At 40.3% G+C, this 26,977-nt stretch overlaps 1 protein-coding gene and 1 long non-coding RNA gene across 3 annotated transcripts in view; one reads left to right on the top strand and one right to left on the bottom strand.

Moving 5' to 3' along the window:
- Positions 1-4,590: 4,590 nt before the first annotated feature.
- The window catches only part of tafa5l (TAFA chemokine like family member 5, like), a 62,763-nt gene continuing 40,376 nt past the window's right edge, over positions 4,591-26,977 (top strand). The window contains exons 1-2 of one of the 2 annotated variants that reach the window (XM_079678179.1): positions 4,591-5,871; positions 17,541-17,690. In XM_079678179.1, coding sequence (XP_079534305.1) covers positions 5,775-5,871; positions 17,541-17,690 — 247 coding nt within the window. In that variant the 5' untranslated portion in view covers positions 4,591-5,774. The remainder of the gene's footprint in view (positions 5,872-17,540; positions 17,691-26,977) is intronic. The other variant, XM_079678178.1, reaches the window with a different exon arrangement.
- LOC307037360 lies at positions 17,576-24,450 on the bottom strand. Its single transcript, XR_013807659.1, has 3 exons — positions 23,424-24,450; positions 22,492-22,533; positions 17,576-17,713 (listed from the first exon to the last, which is right to left on the bottom strand). It is a non-coding gene; the product is annotated as an uncharacterized lncRNA (long non-coding RNA).

Genomic DNA, 26,977 nt, shown 5'->3' with positions numbered 1-26,977 from the left:
TTGGTAACTTTTGCTGGAGCGCACCCAGTGATACTGTTGATATCTCTGTGTGTATATATTTCCTTATTTGAGACAACTATACCTGCTCTTTTATTGTTGTTCTTACTTTATATCTTTATTGTTTATTTCACTAATTCTAAGTTGCTTTGGATAAAAGCTTCAGCTAAATGTAATGTTATTAGGTAAGGTAATGTGATATATCATCTTACAGCAGTTGCCTTGAATGTCCTGTGCTTGCTTACTGTAACATTGACTGTGACACCAGATATGGATTACTGGATAGTATACTGCATTAGATTGTTTTTCATAGCCGTTGCTGTTTTGCTTGTTTTATATTGTACCGAAGTCTGTTTGAACTTGCTTTCATACTAGACTCTCACTCTGTTAATATAACAGTTGGATGGGCCAGGTGTTGGTGCCAAGTGTTAGGGTTTGCTATGTTTTGCAGGTTTGTATTTGGTAATGCTACCTATGCCCTCTTGCCTTTTTTTACTTTTGTTAGATAAAAAGTGGGTTGTACTGATGACTGGCTTGCTTTTATTAGGATGTAAACACAATTTCCCATAGCCTGATTTAATATCACTAGTTTTCAATTGATTGCCCGTTAATAGTCAAAATTGAAGTTTCTTACCTATTTTGTGGGGAACTCAATTCATCACTTTTTTTTAGCCATACTGTAGGTAACTTTGTCCAACCTTTAGGCTCACTAGAAATACAACTTTATTTCGGTCACATATCATTTTTCAACCAAAAACGAAAAGTATTGACGCATAATTAATAATGCCATCAATAACTTTTGAAAACTTTCAAATATCTGGCCGAGCAGGATCACACATAAAGTAAAATTATTCACAAAACATGGACTCTTTACTAAAAAAAAAGAAAAATCACAAAATTGGCCTTTTGCCCGGCACACATTTGTCTTTTCATGGCAGGATAAACAAATGTTTTGATTAAATTAAGAATAGAATTCAGCCACCAGTAATCAACAATGAGTTTTCAGCTGTGCCCTTCCTACTGCCCGCCAGACTCCTCACCCACACCAAATCATGGCATCACATCACCCCGGTGCTCAAAGAACTCCACTGGCTTCCCGTCTCACACCGCATTCACTACAAACTCCTGGTCCTCACCTATAAAGCCCTCCACCATCTGGCCCCCCCCTACCTCACTGACCTCCTCATCCTCTACCAACCACCCCAGTCCCTCAGATCCACCTCAGCCGGTTTGCTCTCAATCCCCAAGGCCAAACTCCGGAGCTTCGGGGACAGAGCCTTCTCTGTGGCAGCCCCGAAGCTCTGGAACTCCCTCCCCCAAGACCTCCGTGAGTCTGATTCCCTCACCCTGTTCCAGTCCCGTCTCAAAACCCACCTCTTCAACTCTGCTTATCCTTAAACCCGCACCTCCCCCCTCTGAACCAACATCCTCCTGACTGCTTTTCTGTTTTTTTGTTGTTTTTTTGTGTGTTTTTGTTCTTGTTTTGTTTGTCGACCTGACTCATAATGTAAAGCGTCTTTGGGTCTAGAAAAGCGCAATATAAATCCCATTTATTGTTATTATTACTGTGTCACAAAGCAATTACGTTTTTGCCAAACACCCTCTTTCAAACAAGCCCACTGAGGCACGACAGGAGTTAACAATCAACTTCACACCTGCAAAACCAAAGAAGCAAGTCAATATGTATTTGTGAAAATGACTCAGTCCAGCTTCATGTTGAGTGCTGGAATTGAACAACTGTGCAGGCAGCCAATCGCACACGTTACCAGCATAGTGCACAAAGCTACAATAAAAGAGCATTTCACACAGAGCAATATTTTAAAGTAGAATAGCAATACATCAATGTAATAATAATCTTACCTAACCCGTAACAACTTTTTTTTGTCTGCCTATTTGATGCAGGAACAAGGTGATTATATATCCAACAGCTCAGGAGCAAGATTGCTGCTGATTTGGATTTTGGCCATGGCATCCTGATGAATGCAAGTCATGTGTGCAAATATTCACCCTTTGTTTGCCAGTTTGTTTGATTGTCAAAGATACCTCAGAATATATGTTTTTTTTTCTCCTGACTAGATATAGCTTTACCAGCTAGTTGCCAACTAGTTTGGTCTGTTCCTTGGTGCTGGCCAGTTAGCGAAAGTAGAAACAATGGGCCAAGCTCTGTCCTGTAAAACATGTGCGTTCATGTCCCATGTTAATATACAAAAATGTTGCTCTACATTGCAGAATTAAGTCGAAAGTCATTTGTGTTGGATAGAAAAAGTGTATATAATATAGCCATGCTTTTTTTATAGGCTGATCATTTTTTTTGTATGTCAACCTATTGTATAACAAAAAATGTAAGTAAGTAAACATACTTCAAAATGTATCAAATCTGAAAAATAAGCAATGTGCCCATTTACTTCCATAGACTTGCGCAAATCCACACAGTGATAAACGATGAATGCCAAATAACACAGTCGCATTAATAATGACTACCGGTATCTTTTTGTAAAACATAATAATCACATGTAGACAGTAATAGTGTGCATAATGAGTGAATCATTATTAATATGTTTATTTAATTATTTTGTTGTTACTGCAGAGCTTCTTCTAAAGTGCACGCGCTGGCATTATTATAGCGTAATACAAAAATAACTCTTTATATTATTGCTGAACATTAAAGTTTATTGTGTAAACATTTTTAATAAATAAACTAGCAGAATTGTTGTCAACCCTGTCAGTCACAGTGATGGATTATGATTAATTACACTGCAACCCCTGCTGGGACGCCACTCTGACAGACTGAAACGTGGTTCTCCAGACTCCGATAGCTGGCTGAGCCAAGCCGTAGACGCAAGAAGAAAACAAATCACACCCTCCCTGTTGTTGCTCCACCAACGCGCAAGTAAAATAGGCTGCTACGGCTGGTTACAGAAATGCAGAATCCCATCCGCATGTTTGAAGAAGCTGCAAAAGTCCCCCTTTAATACTTGACAAAATCTGTGCAGTGTATGGCCCAGTCATTTTTCATACATTACGGTGATGATGTGACAGGCCATGGCCCGGGCCAATACGTCATCATAAAATCCATTCAGTGAGAGGCTGATGGCAAAGCAGCACACAGGGGGAACTTCTCCATCTGCTAATAAAGTGCACATCCTGTGGTCTTGGAATTTGGTGTGTGTGTGTGTGACACATTGGTTTTCTCGTCTAACACATACAACTAAGAAGAAGGATTTTCTGCTGCTTATCTTGTTATTTTATTTTTTCATGATGCCATTTCCTAGTCCCCTTGCAGTCATCACAAGAGACGCCATCAGTGACAGAACAGGACAGTATCTGCCATGCTGTGTGGTGATTCTGTCAACAGTCTTGTCCTGGTTTGCTGTGTTGCTCTTGTTTCACAAACTTTCCCTTTCTACAGTGAGAAATGACGAGACAGGACAGCAGGGTTAGAACAATATAGGGTCTTATAACCGGGATTTTGGATTCACAATAATCTATAGGAAATAATTAATAATATATAGGAAAAAGTAAGAAGAATGGACATGCTGCGCACTGTATTTTCTAGGTAAAGAGACTATTGCATTCAACTATTATCAACAAAACAATTGTACTACACACAATCATGAAAAAATAATGTTTGTATAGAAAACAACCCTGAATGGATCTCAAGGAACATTTTACAAAACAATATATGTAAAGAATCAGTGCAGCAAATATATGTTGGTTTTTCAGTGATAAAAGAAAGAAAATCTGACTGGAAATGGTCCGAATAAGTGTTTTCAGTTGTTTTATGGGCCTCGTCCAGGCTACACAACAGGGTGTAAAATGTAAATCTAATTTCAAGATGTATGCCAAGATGATTTGAGATTGTAACAGCTGTACGGCTGTAGAGCCATTTAGCCCCCTTCCAAAAAAAACTGCTCATTATCTTTTAAAAGTCTGCATCTGCATCTTCCATGATATTTACAGGAAGCTGGAAAAAGAATACAGCAAAGTGTGTGTGTGTGTGTGTGTGTGTGTGTGTGTGTGTGTGTGTGTGTGTGTGTGTGTGTGTGTGTGTGTGTGTGTGTGTATGTGTGTGTGTGTGTGTCCTCCAGTGACGAGGGAGTCTTAAATGGTGCTCTTTCAGAAGATAGACTGCATCTGTAAGGCTTTAGCCAACACACACACACACACACACACACACACACACACACACACACACACACACACACACACACACACACACACACACACACACACACACACACACACACACACACACACACACACACACACACACGGTGTGTTCACACCCGATGTGATATTAGACAGTATATAAAAATGTAACTTCTGCCTTAAGAGCTATAAGGCAGTGCACATGTTCCTCTGCCATCCCGCTGAAGGAACAGACCGCTCACATTTTCCCAGAATGCCAGTGTGTGTTAAATGTTAAGTGTAGTCTCTATGCAACCCTCCAGGGCGTGTTCCACCTATGAAAGAGGGCATAAAGACGGGGAGAAAAGTAACATGTAGCACTGTGGGGGAGGCTGGTACTGCTTTGTGTCTCCCTGTGGGCTGAGACGGGACATCTAAATGTGTATAAATAAGCAGCATCATCTACAGATTGGGATTTATAGCCTGGGAGCTCAAAGTTTTTTGCGGAAGGAATTGGGGCACTGTGTGTATTCGTGTGTGTGGAGGAGAGAGAGAGAGCATATGGAAACATTGTAACTCAAGGGGGGCAAGCAGCAGCGTTTTCTTCCATGGATTGAAGGGAGGAAATCCTCTTCTTGTTCTTGCGTCGCCTGCATGCAAATGTGGCTGGTTGGGGCAGAATGAGGCTGGGTTAAAACACTCGCATCAGCATCCGACACTTGACTTTGCGAGGAGGGAGAGCTCTTTCTGGCAAATCAGAGGAGCAAGGCACTGTCCATCTTTGCAGATCATTCTCAAAGGCTCATACAGGTGACAAGTGTGACCAACTTCACTGCATTGACGCGCGCATATTGTCCATAGGCAGTGCGTAAACGCGCCAATCTTTTGACATTTCACCTGCAGTGTTGTGGTCGCATGTGACGCACCTGCGCCTTCAGCTTTTCTTAGCCGTATTTTTGGATAAAGGAGTGTTGCGTTTTTCGGACAAGTTTCTGCGCTGATTGCTATGTTCGTCATGTCCGCCTGGGTGAACTTGCGCGTTTTCTCCGTAGAGTCACACAGAGCCGCGCTGTGTGCAGAAGTTGGTTGGGAATCATCATAACAACAGTGCGGGGAGCAGAGGAGGGAAAAGGAAGGGACAGCGGTGTAGAGGGGATGATAAGAGGCTGAATTTCTTTTTTAAGGTTCACTACCAGCTTCATCAGCATGAGGATCAAAACTGCGGAGGACTGCTGCTCTCCATCTACATAGTTACAGTTTTTGCAGAAGCCTGCCAGTGAGTCCTGCAACCACAGCTGCGTAAACTTGACCAGAACTGGTGACATTGTACCCTCTGCGTGTGTGTGTGTGTGTGTGTGTGTGTGTGTGTGTGTGTGTGTGTGTGTGTGTGTGTGTGTGTGTGTGTGTGTGTGTGTGTGTGTGTGTGTGTGTGCCTGGATGGATATGCAGCTCACCGAGGGAATTTGAAAAGCACGGGGGGATTACTATCAGTAGCACTCCCTATTATAACCTCAAAATGGATGCCGATTACAGGCTGTGGAGACGCCACTGGATTAGCCACTCTCCCGCTGATCTGCTTGACATCTGAGCGCCACGAGCTTTCAAAGTTTGGATAATCTACGAAAAGGGGAAAGGGCTGAAGGTGTAGGATGCAGTCTGGGGCGAAGACACTCTCCGCAGGTGGAGGTGCGTCACTGTGCTGCCTGCTGCTCCTGTGGCTCATCTACTCCCATCTGCTCAGAGAGGGTAAGGACACTTCTGGCTGTGTGTCACTTTTGTCAGCATTGTCTCAGTGCTTCTTATTGGGATGCACATGGTGTGATCCCGTAATAAATCAATCCCTATAATGTTCCATAAAACCCCCCTGCTCATCTCCAGTCAATTCATGGTGACCTTGTTGTAAGGTATTATTTTCTGTTCCTATAATAATAGTCCTATACTAAGTGTATGATACTGGACAGCCAGTGTTTAGTGACATTGCTGAACTTACTACAGTCTTTATTTGATATGGTAGCACTATAGGAGCGTGTCATGTATTGCAAAAATCATATTCTCACAACAATATAACCTTGTTGATAAACTAACCTCATGGTTTTCCTTATTCTGATGTAGTCTCTCTGCACCCTTGTGAAATGACAATTTAGTGAAGCCATAATTAAACTCCGGGTGAAAAAGAGACACAGTCTGCTTGTTTTAATTCCCAGTGAAGACCTGACTTCTGCCTTCTAAAGCTTTTATAATTTCACTCAGGTTAAGGCTATATCCAGGACCATCCCTGACATGCTTTTCTCTTGAATAATACATCTGCTGGTGCAATTACACCTTCACCCTGACACAAAATAGAAAGCAAAAGGATGTCATCCACGCACTCCATTGGCTGCTGTCCATGACAAAACATTTTGGATCCCAACAACACAGAGCGGGCTTAAAGCATGGGAAGTTGTTGGGAGATGTCGAACACTAAATTTGCAGATTAGATCTTTTAATCAAGCATTGGCCAGCAGCATAATTACCGCTGTGGAGGAGGGATAGTGCCTACATAAATGTCTTTGGCAGCTTGCCGGGAACAAAAGTAGACACTGATGTGAAAAATGAACTGCCTGTACACTGAAATGTGCTCCCTTTGCCTCTAATTTGCAGCGTTTTCTCTCTAAATGCTGTTTTCACCAGCCTCTTCTTGCAGCCTCTGAAGCTTCTGTATATTATCTGAGGAGTAACAGCCACCCTCCTCTTCCCCTCAGCCATTTATCATTGACTCAATTTCATCTGAAAATGATCTCATTAGAGTGTTATTGTACACAATTGTTCAATCAATCTCTTGTGAACTTTACTCCCCTTGAAATTCTTCCAGTAAATAGATCCTGGTGGATTTGGCCTAGTTAAAACCTCTAGATGTGAATTGAGCTTTGGCAGTCTTTGTATGTTGATCACTCGTTTTTCCAGCTCTGAGCTGAATTTTAAGAAGGAATCCTCATTTGAAACTGGCAGCTGTGACTTGTCAGTGCTGTTGTTAGAGTATTTCTGACCACCACTGCTCTTTATCGTTTCATCAGCTACCTTACAGTATTATTTGACTGCTCACCACTGATGGAGTCAAAGTACTCACTTTGCGTGACCATCTTCCTACCACTTGCACCCCGATGGCCCCTGACGGCCCTTAAGCCTTGACGAGTGTGGTTAAAGTGGTGGGCAGAGAGGTGAAGCCTTGTGGTGGTGAGAGGCTGCAACGCCTCCACCCTCTCCGTAGCTCATCTGTCATGGCGGCTTAGACAGGAAATCAAAGCGCAGCAGCCCTGCCCGCTCATGCCATTGGGCCAGCGCCTACCACGATGAATGGCCTGTCAGCCGCTCTCGACGTTGCCAGTTTATTCAACGATACATTTGGAAATGTTTGGATTTCCTCGCTGGACAACATTCCGGTTCAGTGGTGCAGTCAGAGAGCGAGGGCAACTCCTCCTTGCTTTGTCAACCACATTGCTTTGGGTTACGGGTGTGTGTGTGAAGAAGAGGAGGAGATGGAGCATTTTTATTCTCATCTGTAAGCTGGGGGTGGACAGACAGTTGGCCTTTTGCGCCAACGAAACTCAAGCAACTCAAAGGCCAAGAATACATTTCAACTTCAAATTGGAACATACAAATTCCCACTTCTAACATATTGTTATCAAATGAGGCCATTTTGCATCTTAGAAGTGGCAATCCTTGAGATCTTTGAGCATAAGGTAAGCACTCATTGCTGTGGTGTTTCTGCACTTCACTTAAACTTCCAAGAGTTTGTATAGAAGGATCATTATTTTTTCCAGTTAAACAAGTCACAATGTGTGACACTGCTGTGGCATCATCTTACCTGCAACACTTTGCAACATAGTGTTCACCTTAGTTTAAGGGCAATTTAAAAATAGTATGTTTGTAAAGGATGACCTGTTGCAAAAGGACAGTTCTGAGAATACTCTTTGACCGATAAGTGGCTTATCTTAAAGGTATTTTAACTTAACTGTCTTCTATCGGCTGAGCTTGCTTGGAACCACAACCATACTTGCCAACCCTCCCGATTTTCGCGGGAGACTCCCGATTACTAATGTGCTAGTGTCTGCTGGTTGTGTAAGGCATTTGTTTGATAACATTTGTTACAAGTTTGTAATTGCAAAGGTGATTGTCTTTTTTCAGGCTGTTCTGCTGCCCCCAAGTGCCAAAAAAAAGATTTAAATAGTGAATCTTTAGGTACCTTTCTGGTGGTTGGTGCCGTTTTGTTTGTATTCTCAACTATCACTTCTTGTGCCAACTACCTAGCGTTTTCTCTGCTTTTTACAATAACCTAGAAATTATGAACATTACTTAATTTTCATCAAAACAGATTTTATTAAACATTGCAAATTTGATAAAAATAACATAGTACTTTTGATGAACCAAAGAACTGAATGCTAAACTGTATGTGTGCAGAGAACAGTGCTGCGTTTACAGCCAATGTCACATGTCAGTATTAACGTGTCACTTTGATTTGTTTGAATAATTCAATCAGTGCTCCTGAACCCATTAACAATAGTGTCCTGAAGCAACGATCTATCCAGGCTTGCTGCTCTGCAGTACAAACTGTTGATGGGAATGACGGCCCACATTTTATGAGATGCTTCTACAGGCTGTGTCACTACATTTTAAAGCGAGTCACTGTGGCTCTATCAGTACAGAGGTCCATTGATGACTGACTCTCACAGTCAGTCCACTCTTTGAAATGTGGATTCTCTGATGTCTTATGTCCAAATGACATTCACAAACTAGGCAAATTATTCCAGATGCTAACACGTTCTTTATTTATTTTTTAAACACCTCTTGTGTGGCAGCAGTGTGTGTTCATGGGGCACCAGAATGATGAATTTAGAAAATCTTGGCCTTCTCTTTTAACTCAGGGAGCATGGCCTATACATCCAAGCATTAAACTAATCAAAGTATCAGAGAGTTACTGACTTTTTGAAGTGAAAAGGATGATTTCCATTCCGGTTTTCTTCAAGGCGGCATTGAGCATGCAAAAGGAGACCGGCTTTGATTATAACCTTGGCTGTACATTCTAAGCAAATCATCAAGGCCTGCTTCTATAGGCGGCGGAGCTGTAAAAGTACGAGCATCTTTATGGAACAAAAAAAAAATGAAAATAATTTTTACAGCTAAATCAATTTGACAGCACACAAAGCTCATATTTCATAGCCCCCTGAATATGAATTATTTCTAGCCTTCTGCTTTGACCTCCCTTGTGGTTGAGTGTAGTGCTCCGCTCTGTATATTTCTGCATTGTTATTTTCTCTGCGCAAAGCTCTGGGCTTGAAACTGCTCCATCATTGGCAGAGTGGTCTAGATGATTTGAGTTATGTCCCTTCAGTCTTTTGTCCCATTCTATTTTCTGACTCATGCCATGAACGTATTTTATGAGAGGTCTGTTCTTGAATATTAAATCCGCAATCACACATTACCGCACAGTGCTTGTGAGGTCATAATAGCCTTCTGATGCTCACTATTTTCTCTGGGTTTGCATTAAAGAAGACTCTAGGACCTAGAGGGATATGAAATGTGACGTGACCCACTGTGGCTTTACCATCCTTTCTGCATTACATTCAGCAGAGCTCTGTTTACAGTTACTGCTTTTGTGAGGCATATTGTACACTCACTCTTTATGCCTCGAGCCTGTTTTCATCCACGGCCAATTGTCTGAGTGTACTCTACATTGTAATATCTCTGCAGCCCAGACTCTACTGCATCGCTGCAACAGAAATGTATCAGAAGCCACCTCCATCATATCTACTGTGCAGGACCGGAACCACAGTGTCAGTCTTAGCACTGGGCGTGTGCAAGGAGAATATTTTCTATTTTAAAAAATCAGCCCTCTGCAATGTCAAACAATACAGCACTGAATGTTAGAGAGTGTTAACTGTTTTGAAAAAGACAGCAAACACCTGGAAGTCCTTCCTTTCTACTACTTTCCAGTGAGAAAGGAAGCAATCTAACACTCAGGGCCGGCCCTGACCAATTTGCTGCCCTAGGCAAGATTTTAGCTGTTCGGCACCCCCGATGGGTTGATGCGCCCTTAGCATTCGCCTATACTGCCTATGCCAAGGGCCGGCCCAACACTGTTGAGTCCGGCTTTATCCCGAGGGAGCTCCATCCTGCTGCTACTAGAACTTTCAATTTGTCATTCCCCTTGGGTGGAGTAGTGTACACACCTGACACGAGAATTACATTTGGGCAAATGGAGCACATCTCCTGTTTCTTTGTTGGTGGGAGCGCTTTTCTCTCTTTTTCCTGCGGCCTCACTGGATGCTTGTTAATGCGTGAAAAATCATGCTCGGTGTAGCTTAAAAAAAAAAAAATCCCACATTTGAATACAATGCAGGTACGCATTTGTGGATATGTCGAATTGTTTTGAGTAGAAAATTCCAACATGTATTGTCACCAGGGTGTGAGAGCTTGAACTTCTCCCCAGAACATTAACTGGTGGACTGTCTGTGGGCCAGAACTGCTTATTTTACTGCCTACAGATAAATGAGCTTCATGCTGTAATAGCATAACACACCCCTCATCTCCAGAAGTCACCCCGGCTGCTCCCACACTTCCCTTTGCCATCGTTCCTGATTCATTTCTGTAAGCCTCAGATTAAATTGCATACTTACGTACCATTACAGGTCCCCCGACTTCAGCACTGAGTTGATCACTTGCATAAATATTGATCGGACTTGCTGTTGAGTATTCAAATAGCAGCGGCGATATTCCCTTTTTAAACCGAGCACATTAATATAAAGCGCATGTTTCGCTCCACTGCTCTGCTGCCCTACTTGTTTAGCAGCAGAAGATCAGTGCGGTGTCAGGAAGCGTGTAGCACAGGGTCAGCGAAACATCTGCCTCTCACCTGGTGTCCCATTGCCGGCTAACTACTGTCCATCTCATTACCAAACTCTGTTGAGCTAATGAGATGCTCTTGGCTGTGTCTGGCTATATCAGCAAATGGTCCTTCGATATGATTTCTGTTTGATGTCATCTTGAGTTGTCAATTACAGAGCTTTGAGATCAGAACAGGACTGAAGGAAAGGTCAAGTCTTGGCACTGTTGAGTTAAAAAGATCAATTCCCTTACATGATGTTAATAAGCCTTTTTATTTAGCAAATGTAAAAATAACAGTCTTACCTTGGTGAACTGATATATGTCATAATTATCTCTGAATTTCTCATTACATTAATTAATAGTTGATAGTCAGAAAATAAATTGCGAATAATTTGGTTTATTGATAAATAATAAATCCAAACAATGGGCCTCATGTAGCAAATGATAAGTCGTTAACAGGAAATGGGAACGATTACTATAAGTAATGGGTTTAAGTCATTTTAGGCAAATGTATTCTAGTAAACTTTTTTTTGGGATTTGGTTGTTAAAAGAAAAAGTAATGTTAATATTATTCTCTTAGGATTTGGTGATCATGATGGCAATTTGTACCACTTTTTCGGACATTTTAAAGATCATGCAACTCAATTGAAAAAACATTCAATTAACTATTAGTTCCAGTCCAAATTTTCAAAAACTAAAAGTCCTTTTTTTCTGTGAGGTTTGCTTATAAAAGTAATCCAATCAAGTTCAGCAAACCCATTAACCGCCCAAACCTGGTATAAATTGCAAATGTTAACTCGAACACCACCTGTTCATGAGTGGGTGCCCATTTAGCTTATTCGACACCTACTCAAATTTGACAAGCATGAACAGAATGTAACAAAATGTTTATTTTACAACTCAAAATATATTAAAAGAAAGGCATTATATTGTTTGGATCAAAAAAGTATTACTGCCTGCAGAGAATGGACCTGTGAATTCAAAGTGGTTCTCATAACACATTTCCTGCAGACATGAACAAGAGAAAAGCATCAATACAAGCAGTATGAGGTAGCTGTATGGATATAAGATTTGTGGTGGTGTGGGCCGGGGGATTAGTCGGTGCTCATTACATTTACATTATAGAGTATCTGCAGCCACCAAAGACTCAATTTTGACTGATTACCTGTCCCATTAATATTTAAAATGTGTCTCAAAATGCTTTAAATCTTCCATAAAAGATCAGTTGAATTCATAACTGAAGTAATTCACTTTAACACGATTGTCATGCTCTCTAAATTAGCGCGTTGTTGGCAGCCCTATTTTCATCCTTGAGAACGGCACTTCTATCAAGAAAGGAACATACAATGGAATGAAGATAATCACTCAGACTTATTATTGTATGCCCGTGTAGTGATTAGAGTCTGATTAGCTCTCTCAGGGAACACTGGTTAGATTCAATGCCAGGGAGTTTGCTATAGCTGCCTACTTGCTGGGGATAATACCAAATACAATGCATATTGTCATGAATAATTAACTAAACTAGCTTTACAAGAAAATGATTTTTTATAATATAATTCAAAAGTGTAGTTTGCAGAGGCGCTTTGCAGTAAAACATTGTAACACCTCACTCCCATCCTAAGCAGACCGCAAGTAATTATAATCTATAAAGGAATATTGTTTTAATATGGAAATGGAATCCTCGTCATAGTTCACTCAATGCAGCCTGTCATATAATTTTATGGCAAAATTCCTGAGGGAGAAGCCGAGGCTTTCTCTCTGCTAGCAGCCTGGTTTCAGTTGAGTGGGAGCAGTGAGTCTGATGTGTTTGTCTGTTAAATCTGATAACAGTATTTTATCAGTTAGCACTAACTACTGATGTATCTGCACACTCTTAATTAAAGAGACTACCATGGACAGATAAGCCAGAACGATGGGAATGTTTCATTGATAAGTACATCTGTCTAAATAAGGAGCCGATTGCGATGTTAACAGGAAAGATAATTAGTAGTTTTTGGCCAACGTTATGTATCTATAGATTAATAACCTCATCACGCCCAACAGTTCTCAGTCCTGCAATCACGCACTTTGAATCAGGGTAACATTGTGGAAGCGTATAGACTCCTTGCAGCCTATTTCAGGCAGAGATACTAAGATATTTGTTCTCCAGTACTTTGTCTGATCAAAGTGCCGATGTGTAGAGCACAGACTCGCATCTTTGCTCTAAGCTGTGTGGGTTTGAGCCCCTGCGCTGCCACTTTGCACTAGTATAGTGTTGTGATTCAGTGATAAGGTCATCAGGCTGCCAGTCAGGGCTGAGAGCCATGTCTGTGTTCTGTATCGGCTTCCTGTAGCCCTCTAGATGTATGACAGGATCCAGAGCCCGGACGGCAGTGTGGCACCATCCTTCACTTGGCAAGCTTGCCATATGCACATTTCATCATGTGAAATAGAGACGAGGCCAAGAGTCTCCGAGCCGGCGAGTGACGGAAAGCCCCTGTCACATGAATTAACTCCTGTATGTATGATGGAGCGCTGGCCGTGGCTGAGGGCACTTTACAAACCCCACCTCCCCCCTTCTTCGCCTTACTATTATCCTCCTTCAGGCTTATTGCATGGAGCCCATTCATCTGTTCAGTGTTGAAACATGGCAGAGAGCAATGATATCTGATGGCACCTCCGAGCATCCACCAAGTATACAAGGACCCGCCTCGGCAAAGAGAGAGAGTGGAGGGTGGGCTGAGTGGTGAGTGGTGAGTAGTGGGTGGGGGACGGTGGGCAGCATGGCTAAAGCCTAGAAATTGAATGTGCATAGCAGGTCTTTGTGGTGGTCATTGTGTTCTATGACTTCGAAGACTAGGTAATTATTTGATGTGGAAATACACCAATCTTAACAATGTAAATAGAAAAGTGAAGCAGCCAATGGGATAGAAAACCAATCCACCATGCCATTCATTGAGATGCAGATTTGATGTAGGTCCTGTAATATTATTGATAGGGAAAAATACATAAATAACTGTTTTATCCTAGAGGTTGCAATGTTGAGGCGGTAGGACTGGAAGAAAAGCTTGTGAAGCGTTAAATGAAAATGGTTCATCGTCTGGGGACCTTGAAGGTGTCATTTCATGCCAATCAGATCTTTTGATTCGATTTACTACTTGGGTTAAAATGAGAAACAGCAACTAATTGAGTTGCTCCGTAAATGTCAAGGATTCTCCAGTCAGTATTTCTTATATTTGAACAGTGTAGTATATTTTGCTTTTTTCCTTACATTTCTTGTCATATGATGACATTCAGGAAGAATATTATTCTCTTTCTTATCGTTTCAGCACTGCAATTAGCATTTAAGAGAAAAGTAGGCCTATTCAAAAGATAATTGGAGCAAAATAACTTTCTTTCTGGAGTAGAAAGTAAAATGCACATGAGGGGGAAGCAGGTCAAAAAAATAAAATTTTGATTTGAAATATGCCCAGAATAGATACATAGCTTTGCAATTTGCCCAGGCAATCTGTGATATATATGAATTATTCAATCTGCGACAACATTGTATCTGTCACTCTCTACTGCAAGAACAAAACACAATAAAAAAGGAATATTTTAATAAATATTGCAACTGAGATTTATAGAGAAAGTCTAGCTTTACCTGTCATGACTTGACTATATTGTTACTTTCAGATGTTAGTTAAATGGCCATTTCCGTGCCATACCTCCCCTTGCCTGCCACTAATCTTGCACTCCCACTGTTAACTATAATGTTCTAGAGACCAAGGAAGCTCAGCCTTAATACTGACCAAAGTGTTGGCCAAGGGAAAATGTGTCATAACGGTGTCACTGAAGTAAAGGCCACTAGATTACCGAAATGGGATCCATTATCTCCATTTTCCAATTTGCGGCAGTGACCAGAAGATATTTTGACCCTACAGTATGATGTAGTGAAAAGAAAAGTCCCGTGGGAACCATTATTAACAAAACTACACTCATCATCTAGATAGAATATTTCCAAGATGTCCTCCGCTCCAAAAAAGAGTATCTGGAACATCTCATCTGTCATTTGTGTTGATCAGCAACCCTTTTTAACCTTTTCCATTATTACCGTAATATCATAGTACAGACTACAGAGCAGTTAGCGTCTGACGCGATGAACCTTGACGGTGTAGGGAAGCGTCTGGAAGCAGCAGCGTAAAGGAGTGATGATTGGTGAATTCCGGGGGATTGACCTAACACGAACTGCAGCACACGTTCTTCTCTAATCTCCCTTTGCCGAGCTGCTCTTATTTCAGTGTCAGCCTGAATGGCTTTCACTGGCAGCTTTCCATTCAAGAAAAGAAGCAAGAAACTATGTGACTTTTTCAGATCATCACAAAGGATCTTTCCCTGAACTTTGCTATTCAGGCAGATAAGTTGATATGGTTATCTGACTTCAAGTGCATTTATATTTCACTTTATTATGAAATGTGCTCAGTTGAAGCCGAGTCAGATGTAATATTCTCAATCATTAACATTGTTCAGCAGCTTATTGATTGTTTTTTATGTTCTTATTTGAGGCTGCAACAAACCTCCCTTTGATTCTAACTGACAAAGGTGCTATGGAAAATGTGTCTTCCACCCACATACAGTACTGTATATTGAAGTAATTCTTCCAAATGAGTTGTTGAAAGCAGCAAACACCCTTGAGCGATTTACTGCGTTTTTGTGTTTATTAAAAAAAAAAAAAACTATTAAAAGTTAATAATTCCCTCAAACGCACCGGGATGGCCTCACTAAAAGACAATTAAATATGTTCCCTCTGGTTTCCAAATGATTTACCCAAACAAAACTGCTGCCTCAACATTAAGCGCTCAATGAGACTGTCAGCATACAAAAGGCCACACAGAGGGTGCATTTTTTAAATCATGACATTAAAACATCATTGTTACAGCTCTTTTGTTCGCCCATGGCTGCTGGGAAGGGTTCAATGTTATTCATTAACAACAATCATGGCAGCCATCAAAGAGCTACAGCTGCGGTTCTGAGAACGAAGCTCATCTCTTCCCTTTGACAATAGCTCGACACAGGTGTGCTGTATGCTAACATTCTAAACCGCTCTTGCTAGACATTCATTCACCTTTTAGTGTTGCAAATACTTGATTTCATCCAAACTCACTCAATTTGTATGATGTTATTAAAATTGGAAATCTTTTCATTGATGTTCATCTCATATGAAGTAAAAAGGGATTACCTTCTTAACTTGCCTGATATGGAAAAGTTGCGATGATGAAGAGCATTTATTTATTAATGATTTCCCCTCCCAAGTAGTCCATTTGCAGTGAAAAACACCCTTGTGGATTCTAAGTTTCCCCAGTTTGTGTAATTAATTTAGGGATCACATTCTGACAAACTTGAAAGTAAAAAAAAACTTGCTTAGCCGCAGCTCCCCGGCCATGGAGTCATCCATCAATTTGTAATGCCTGGAGAACTCTGAAGCAATTCTCTGTGCTTGAAAGAAAGTGTAAGAATAGCACACACACACACACACACACACACACACACACACACACACACACACACACACACACACACACACACACACACACACACACACACACACACACACACACACACACACACACACACACACACACACACACACACACACACACACACACACACACACACACACACACACACACACACACACACATGCACGCACACAGCACACACCACACACAGCACTGAGATTTCTGAGCAAGGTAATCATGGCTTTAAGACATTCTCTCCATTTGTCGTTCAGTAGAGCTTAACTTGGCTTGAAAAGGGGTCTGTTGAAGGACCACAGTGCCCAGCAGCTACTGCCATGTCGACTGAACGCACATTATTTCAGCCAGTGGTCCATGTTGCATTAAAAAGTTCAACAGTCAAATCAGAAAATGTATCTTTTAATATTTTAAATATAATTGTGTAGCCTCTGGGACGAATGTATAACATATAGTCGATGATCTCAAACACTATTTCAGGGTATTAACTGTATTGTATTGGGTTTAACTAAATACAAAATCATTCTAACTAAGGTATGTTTCTACAATGCTGTTGTTTTTCTGTTGAACAGTTGTTGAACAGAAAATATATATCATAATGTCAGGGTCTAAATTCTATAAAATGTGACTACATCCATGCCAATAAATAAAAAAACAATCAGTATGTTTTTACTTCCCTTTCATATTCATATCTTAGAGCTTTAGACTTGTACTGTAGGCTTGTTAACTCTGCAGTTATGATTCACAAAATAGAAAATGTGCTTTTAACAGATTCTTGGAAGGATCTTTGTTTTCCACAGCATCACTTCAAGTCACTTTATAGTGCAGGCAGGCATACTGTATATAAACTGAATGATCACTCCAACCTGCTGCTTTAAAAGCTTTGAAATCAGTTTCTCATATTTATATTTGAAAATGTAAATAAGCGTATTAAACTGGTCAGTGCTTTAAAACTGGGCCTTGTGTCACACTGCCTGTTTAAACCTTTAGAAGACCAGTTGCTCCTCTCATATGTTCATTACAGTCTCATCATACTTTGTTCCTGGCTGTTGTGTTTGGCAGGCCAGTTGGCGGTGGGAACCTGTGAGATCGTGATGCTCAACAGAGACAGCAGCGTTCCCAGACGGACCATAGCCAGGCAGACGGCCCGCTGCGCCTGCCGGAGAGGCCAGATCGCCGGGACCACCAGGGCCAGGCCGGCGTGTGTGGAAGGTGAGTTCAAATACCTTTCTAGCCTAGGGGAAAGGAAATTGTTTTAACAGATTTTAGTTGTAAAGTCAAAACAAGATGCCCAATGGCATAAATCAAACCGGGTAGAGAGGGTTACTTTAAAAAAGCATCCTGTTGCAATTCTTAATTACCTGTAAAAAGAAGAAGTAACCTATTCCAAATAATTTAACAGAACCATGTAACCATAGAAAAGAAGAAACCAAGATATTACGTTTTAAAATAGTGTCCCCTGTGTCCTCCTTTTACAAGAAACCAAATATGCTCTTCTTTTATAAAAGCCACTGAAATGTAAAAAAAGAGAAGAAATCTCGAGCCAAAACAAGCCTATGGATTCCAGATTACATTTTAAAATAGGTTAACTAATGTATTGTATCGTTTCACTAAGGTTGTTTGAGTCAAAGAAATACAACAAAAGTATACACAGTTTTTTTTTCAACAAATCCATTGTTCAGCTATTGCATTTAAAAATATGTGTAAGCAATGATGAAATGTTCCTCAGCTGGTCCTTGGGAACCATAGCAACAGTCACATTTTCTCTGTAATTTAATTTATTGGAAGCTTTACCATTTATTGAAATACAACCATTATTATTTCCACAATAGACTCACCATGATTTATCATTCTGGCAGTGGGTCAGCCCCCTCTAATGTTAGTTTATATGGGGTCCACTGTATGAATCCCTACCTCAGATCACTTTATTACTTGCACAGCAGTTGTGATTAAACTATATTTACTATGTGCATCTATTTAGCTGTAAGCCTATTTTTCCTTTAATGTGCACCATTGGATAACTGCTTTTGAAGCAATGGTGAATATGAAGTTGATGATGTACTGTGAAGTCAAGTTATGAATATTTAGTCAAGAATAGTTTAGCACATAGGCCCCTGTAAAATGGTAAATGGTATTTCTTAAACTCAAACAGACCTTAATAAGAGCTTCAGATGCTCATGGGCAAATTGGGCATTAGACAGAGCTACATTAGCTGTTGTTGCTTATGTCTTGTCTTTATGCTAAGCTTAGGTAATCAGCTGCTTACAGTCGCTTCATATCAAACCAACAGAAATGAGTGTGGTAATGGGAAGCTCTTTAACATATAACATATAAACACATAACCAACTCAAACAAAATCCAATCCCAGTTGGAGACACTTTTTGTTAATCCTCTTTATAATGTATTACATGAAATAACATTAAAGAGCTTACGAAATGAAGGACAACACTGTTCTTATTAGGATAATATATACTATTATTAATGGGAAATCATTTGTCATTAATGACAATATGCCCGCTGTATTTATAAATTGTTATTTATTACAACTTTCCATGCTCGCTTCCGATGTTACACGACCGCTCCGGACCAAACAGCTTTCGCCGGTTAGTGACGTCACGCACGTCACGAGTAGAACACTTTTTGAATAATACACTAACTATATGGCTGATGTCGGACTCTGTCTGGGACATTTCGACAGCATCGAGTGACAGTGAGTCAGGGGCGCAGCTGCCCTGTGTCAGGGGGGTATGCAGCAACAATTTTGGCGCCCCCCCCCCCAATTTTTTTTTTTTATATATATATTATATATATATATATATATAGTAATAATAAATAAATAAGTCTGCTGGACATGGCCTTTAAATAATAAGGGTTTATTTTAAAGCATATCAGCCACTGTAGGTCTACCATCATTAAATAATAAACAAATTTACACATTTACAATCATTATAATCAATGCAACATAAAACATTAAAACATTAAAATGCAAAAGTAAGCTTACAAAGATCCATTAGAACACACTCTGTTAACAACAACCACAGATGTAAATCACTTTATAGCTAACTCTGGTACCTGAACTGTCTTGTACACGGCCCCTGACAAATAAGCTAATAAATAAAAAAAATTAAAAAATGATGTAGCTTATGTAACAATGTTGCTACCTGAGATTGTAGTAGAGCACTCTTTAGTTGCTACTAAATCGTAACATGGCGTGCCTTTGCACTTGCCCATTTATCTAGTATTGCATCGAATGAAACAGTTCGTGCCACACTGTTTTCAATTGAAATGACTGCTAATTGGGTTAAGCGATCATTGCTCATGTTGGAACGAAGGTATGTTTTAATCAGCTTTAGCTTGCTGAATGATCTCTCGGCAGAGGCAACTGTCATAGGCATTGTCAGGAAAACTCTCAGGGCTACTGTCAGATTTGGGAAAACCAAATCAAGGTTCTCCTGTAGGAGGACATTTAGTTTATCCAGAGCCTTTTCATGCCCCCTAAGTAGACGGCTTGCTGGGTAAATTTCCTGAATGATATCCCTTGAAACATCATCGGTAGCCAGTGCATATCTTGTCACTGATTCCTCCAACTCAGCTTTTGTCATGTGTTCCATTTTGTAAATGAACTTAAACTTTTCGGACACAAGCTGAAGATTGCAAAATCTGTCAGACAACTCCTGAATTACAGTGTCAACAATAACATTAAAAACCATGCACCTAAAATGGGTCTCAGGTTCCTGTTCAAAATGGCCAGTGCTTGAATCATCTCCATGAAATCTCTTTTGCTTTCTGCAACGTCTTTCCTTAAAGTCAGGGGAAGCATCCATCTCAATGGCTAGTCTGCGTGCAATGTCAAGGGATTTCTGAAACCCCTCCTCTCTATACTTACAGAAGAATTCTTTCAGAGAATCGATCATCCTTATGGCAGTGTCCATCGAAATGTTCACTGCTTGCATTGCCTTGCTAACAAACGTGATCTCTGACAATAGATCATACCAAATCAAGAGGCACATCAGAAACTCCATGGTAACAATCTCGCCAGAGAGCGACTTTGCCTCTGAGACTGTTTTGCCGTCTTTTTCCACTTCCTCAAGCTTTTCCAAAGCGTCAAGAATCCCCCCTAACTGGAAACGCACAGCTTTGACAGAGTCTATTTTCGCCTCCCACCTGGTTTCACTGAGAGGCTTTAGAGTAATGTCCACAAACTCTTTGAGGATATCCCACCTCTTCACCGAAGCTGAAAAAATGGTGTACAGTCTCTGGATAGTGCCAAAAAAGGTAAGACACACTCTGTTTGATGATGCAGCATCACATAGGAGAAGGTTGAGACTGTGGCTACAGCAGGGGATAAATAGTGCCTCTGGACACTTCTGCTGCACCAAGGCTTGAACACCTTTGTGTATACCTCTCATATTCGAGCCATTGTCATAACTCTGTCCCCTACAATTCTTCAACTCCAACCCCAGGCTATCCAGCACCCCAGTCAGTGTTTCTGTGAGACCTTTACCAGTTGTGTCCTTCACAACTATGAAGCCAACAAAAGACTCATTGATGGTGGCTTTCTTTTTGTCGTCCGTATGAACATACCGGATTATGACTGAGGCCTGCTCCTGCTTTGAAATGTCAGGAGTGCAATCCAACTCCACAGCAAAGTACTTGGAGGCTTTGACCTGGGCACAAATTTTACCAAGTACACAGTCTGCAATTGAATCTAAAAATTCATTCTGAGTGCACCAGGAAAGATGTCCTGTGGTTTTTTTAGCCGCTACCTTTCTAAGATGCTCTGCTAGTGTGACATCATATCGTGCTATGACCTCAAGGACACCCAGAAAATTTCCATTTTTAGGATCTCCTAATGTAGCATTCTTCCCCCTCAGTGGCAAGTTCCTTTCTGCGAGAAAGAGTATGCAATCGATCACTCTCGTTAACACGCTTCTCCAGTGTGCCTTTTCAGCTTCTATGGCTTTTTGCAAGGTACTGTCAATTGTCTTACCAAGGCGTAAGCGAGATGTTAATTCTTTCCACAAAAGATACGCGTTGATGTGTAAACCACTGGTTTCATGGTGCTGCAGCGTTTTTGAAAGACTCTGCCAGTTATTATATCCCACCACAAAGCGTGTGTCAACAACGCTAGCTCCACCGAAAAGTTTACACGCAAAACAATACACCTTATTCGTACTTTTAGAATACAGTAACCAATCTCGTGCAACTTTCTCTCCATTTGACATTGTGCGAAAACAATACGCTTTCGAAAAACACCTTCTAGACTTCTCTGATCTTGGATATGGCCCATCAGGACATTTGTGTGGGCCATTTTCAACAACACACTGCCTAAATGAGTCCCCAATCTGATGTGGTGGTGGCCAGTCTGATGGATCTTCTGAGTAAGGCCTTGACTCAGCCCTCTCCTCTTCACCTCTCTGTTCCACAACCTCATCTTCACCTCTCTGTTCGACATTCTCTTCCACCTCATCTTCACCTCTCTGTTCCACATTCTCTTCCACCTCATCTTCACCTCTCGGTTCGACATTCTCTTCCACCTCATCTTCACCTCTCTGTTCCACATTCTCTTCCACCTCATCTTCACCTCTCGGTTCGACATTCTCTTCCACCTCATCGTCACCTCTCGGTTCGACAATCTCCTCAAATTCCACCTCTGTGGTGAGTGGCTCTCCATCTCTGTCTGCACTATTATCCCCAAAAAGGACACAGTGAATAGGTTGGTCAACAGAACTTCAAACCATACTGGACATTGAGTTTTGTGTGGTCAAACTAATAGAACTCCTACTACCTGACATCATCACTGGTCTCATCTCTACTTGATGCCATCGCCGACCTCATGTCTGTCTCATTCACTCCTTGCCTGTGTTCTTTTCCACTAAGATATATTGTCAAACAAACATTATGAAATAGATTTTCCATATTAGTTTTTCCTTATTAATAATATTAAAATAATATTAAGAAATGAATCTGTTGGTATCAAGACCCCTACACTTACACCTAATGTTAGACCTACCTGTTGCCTTCCCCTGTCTTTCCTGAGCCACCATCCTCACACCTGAATAAAATGAATTCACTGTTAAAGCAGCTGTCTAAATTAAATTATTATATCAGCCCAGTGATAAGGCAACTTAATAATAAAAAAAACAACACTATTATGCCGTGTAAGGTTGTGCTGCTGTTGAAAGTACATTCACATTTTGGATTTTAAAAGAACAAATAAAAAACACTATTATGCCGTGTAAGGTTGTGCTGCTGTTGAAAGTACATTCACATTTTGAATTTTAAAAGAACAAATACGGAGAGCTACTTAGCACAGACCTGTAAAGAGATGTGACCCTGTAATAACAGCTTCTGTGTCACCAAACAGATGTATAGCCTGTATGTCTGACAGCACAGCTAACATAGACAGCTAATGGCAGCACAACATATTTAAATGATTCCATGGTTAGCTATGTTTTCCAGCTTCTTGACATTTATTGTGCATGCTACCTTATATTTACCAGTTGTTATTTTACCTTAATACAATTTGGACGTGACATGCATGGGGTTTAACCAAAATCTAAATGTAGCTATCAGAAACATCGGTTTGCATTAAAGCTAGCCGTAAACCACACTTCAGCTGCTAGTGTTAGCAAACACTAGCCAATCTGAGAACAGTCTGAACTGACATTTGCAAGCCTCTTATTTGGTAGCAAATGTGTGCATGATTCCATGATAAACCAGAGTTATTGCATTAGTTATGTTTTCCAGATTCTTGTCATTTATTGTACATGCTACCTCATACTTTCCATGTCAGCGCTGGCGCAGCAACATTGGTTTGCATATTCTAAGCTAGCCATAAACCCACCCACCTTTGGCTGCTACATGCCCAGTGTTAGCATACGCTAGCCAGTCAATATTTCCAAGCACAGACAGACGTCACACTTTAAATCATCCTATTCCTACCTGTTGCCTTTCAACATCCACTTATTTAGCTGTTGTCGCATCCCTTGACACGCCGTCTCCTTTTCCCTCTTTCTTTTTCTATTTTCTGCCCCCGACCGCTTTTTTGGTTTATCCATGATTTCTTTTTGACGTTAACTCACAACGAGCGCCTGCTCCTCAGTGTTCACGGCGTCCCTGCTCGTGCTCCCTCCTCTATGTCAAAATTCTATGATGGAATCTTATGAGATAGGGCGCCCTTCTCTAGCATATTACTCCTCTAAAATGTTTTAAAACCTTAAGGAAATGCAGAAACTATTTAGAAACATAAAGAAAATACCATTTTATTTTTATTTAATTTAATTTTTTTTTTTTACCATCGCTTGTTGGGCGCCCCCACTGGTGTGGCGCCCCTATGCGTCGCATATAGTGCATACCCACTTTTTGCGCCACTGCAGTGAGTCGTCAATAGACTCGGTGCACTTTCAAGAAGAGGAGGATTTTATTGAAGAGGATGCCGGTGTGGTGGAATCAGATCTTGCGGGCGAGTCTAACGTGGTGGAACCATACCAGTTTGAGCCACAGTATTCAAGTAGCGGTCGAGATACAGACGGGAGCGAAAATGGGGACGACGATCCTGGATTTGGCGGAGATCCGGTGTGGCAATAGAACACAGACTGGTATACATTTGACTTTAATTCATAAAGATTCTCAATAAATAGTAAATAAATAATAATAAATAGCAGGCACACTTGGCTCAGGCAACAGAACACAGACTGGTATACATTTGATTATAATTCATAGAGATGTTCATATATAGTAATTAAATAATAATACATAGCAGGCACACTTGGCTCAGGCAACAGAACACAGACTGGTATACATTTGATTATAATTCATAGAGATGTTCATATATAGTAAATAAATAATAATACATAGCAGGCAGACTTGGCTCAGGCAACAGAACACAGACTGGTATACATTTGATTATAATTCATAGAGATGTTCATATATAGTAAATAAATAATAATACATAGCAGGCACACTTGGCTCAGGCAACAGAACACAGACTGGTTTACATGTGATTATAATTCATAGAGATGTTCATATATAGTAAATAAATAATAATACATAGCAGCTTTATAAGTACAGTCCATTTACCATTTACTGGTATACATTTGATTATAATTCATAGACACTTGGCTCAGGTAACTGCATCACACTCTGCTAGGCTTGGAACTCACCACAGAAGTAGGTCTCCTCCTAAAAATGCAATTATTTCTCAACTATCTTTTGTACATTTAGGTGTACATGTGAAAAATGTACAATCATGGAAACAATTGAAGAGTGCCAATGCTGCCAAGAAAAGGATGTCATGTTGGCCAAAATGGAGGAATTCAATGAATATGAGGGAGATGGTGCAAACATAACCTGCGTAATAGATCACCCAGGATTCCAATCAAATTGTCTGGATGTTTGGGTGTTGCAGACAGCCTACCATCATTATTCAAAGAGGGACAGACAACAAGCAGGTGATCAGCCACGTAATGAGTAAGTTACTTGTGTTCACAAATTTGTAGAGCTCAGAAATTTGATGTGTTTTTGGGAATTCATTTTTTTGGGGTTATTATTTTTGGGTCACTCTGGCAAAGTTACAGAATAAATAGATAAATAAGCAAATAAGGTTGAAGTGATTACCATTGACATTTATGATCTTGTATTTTACAGAATGTATCGCTATGTGGCATACCGCCAGCTAGTGAGATTTTGCTGGGGAATACTTGGTAAGAACCACAGAATCCCACTGCCATCATGTGCCATTAAAAAGATCTAGGCGACGTTTCCATCTGACATCTACACGTCATTCAAGTATCCAGCACTTGATTAGAGTCAATAACAAAACTGATTGTTAGTTCAGTGATTAAATCTGCTTCTAAACAGCGCAACAACCTCTCTCTTGTCTGGTTTTTCCCATCGACTGCTGAGTGGATCTGGGACATCGAAAGGTTCCTCATCGACATTGTTTTCGCACAAGCGTAGAGTCTCGGTCAAGAGTTCGGTAACATACTCTGCAAAAAAGATGTTTTATAATCAAGAATTATATACTATATTTTCTAGTCCCTTTTGTATGCTGTTATAATCGTGATTTATTAAAAAATACATCAATAATAAAAAAAACATATGGCACATTTCACAATACAAATGCAACCTCTATCATATACTAAGCCCACTAACAGGTGCTAAAAGCATTTCGTAAGCTCTTTAAAGTTAAATACAGCAGGGACTAAAAATACACAAAATAAATAGTGGTAATGACATGTAGTATCCTCAACTGCTACAACAGGATCCACAAGCCTTTTAGTCTGACATTTTGACGTAACGGGAACATTGTGAAAAATCAGAACAGGAAAAGCTCAGGTGTAACTATTACCATTATTGATGGATCTATTCCATTATATGTACCATTCTTCTGAACCTGTGTGCATAACACAAAGGCCCTACATTGGGCACAGCGGAGTGCAATGCAGTCGTTTTAAATTTCATATCAGTCGCAACCATTTATAGTCACCTTATCCCTGCTCAAATACACACATACATTCTTTTTTTGTTTGTCTTGATTGAAAAAAGAACATACATAACAATACTACTCCAAACGAGAAGAGATCATTGCCAGACTTTAGCTAATTGCTCTTTTCAATCTGCAGGTACACACAAAACAATCACTTACACAAAACGTTAGTCAGTCTACCACACTAACTATTATTAAGCCGATTACAGTTACAAGTACAGATATATAAAATATTAATACCAGCATATTTATCTGTACCATTATAACATTTCAACTCATTTCAAAACACAAATCACACTCAAATTAGGGTTGGAAAGACTGATTGCTCAATATTTACTTTTTGGGAGAAAAGAGTGAAAGTCTTTGTGCGCACGTTTTAAGCTCAGCAGGAATCAAATGTCAGTGCTTGATGAAAAAGCAGATTGTGCCTCAGTGGGATGTTTAAATATACATATAGGACCGATCTTAAGGTTCTGCCCATTTGCTCGGCTGGAAAAAGCTCCTCAATGGCTGAGAAGCAGCGTTTTAAATGATCTTGAATACCAATCATACTTATAAAACAGAGTGAGATTTTCAAAATGTAGGAGGTTGTATTGAGCAATATTGCAATGATGGTGATTGAATGATTTCTTAACAAAAACGTTTAAGACTTGTTTAAAAAGAACATCAATTGGTTTCAGCACAGTCTTACTTGCCTGGGACTGGCAGGTTATACAATACTGAAGATATGAGTGTCATGGCTTGCAAAAAAAGTTTCGGAGATATCTATTGTCAACTAGTTCCTATTATGTTTGAGTTTAAAAATCGGATATTTCAATTTTCCGACTATGTTTTTAACATTTGGAATAAATAATAAATAATTTAAATCAACAAAAAATATATATCCCATAAGGATGAGGCTGACACGATTGTCAAGCGTAACAGCTCTTAGTGTCTGAGCTGTACAGCTGCATGAATATGATTGGGTATAACTAGCTACACAGCTTTGAATACACACCCTTGAAAAAGA

The sequence above is a fragment of the Notothenia rossii genome (assembly GCF_949606895.1).
Source record: "Notothenia rossii genome assembly, chromosome: 4".
Taxonomy (NCBI): domain Eukaryota; kingdom Metazoa; phylum Chordata; class Actinopteri; order Perciformes; family Nototheniidae; genus Notothenia; species Notothenia rossii.
Note: the sequence above shows the minus strand (reverse complement) of the source record. Positions and strands in the feature narration are given on the sequence as shown.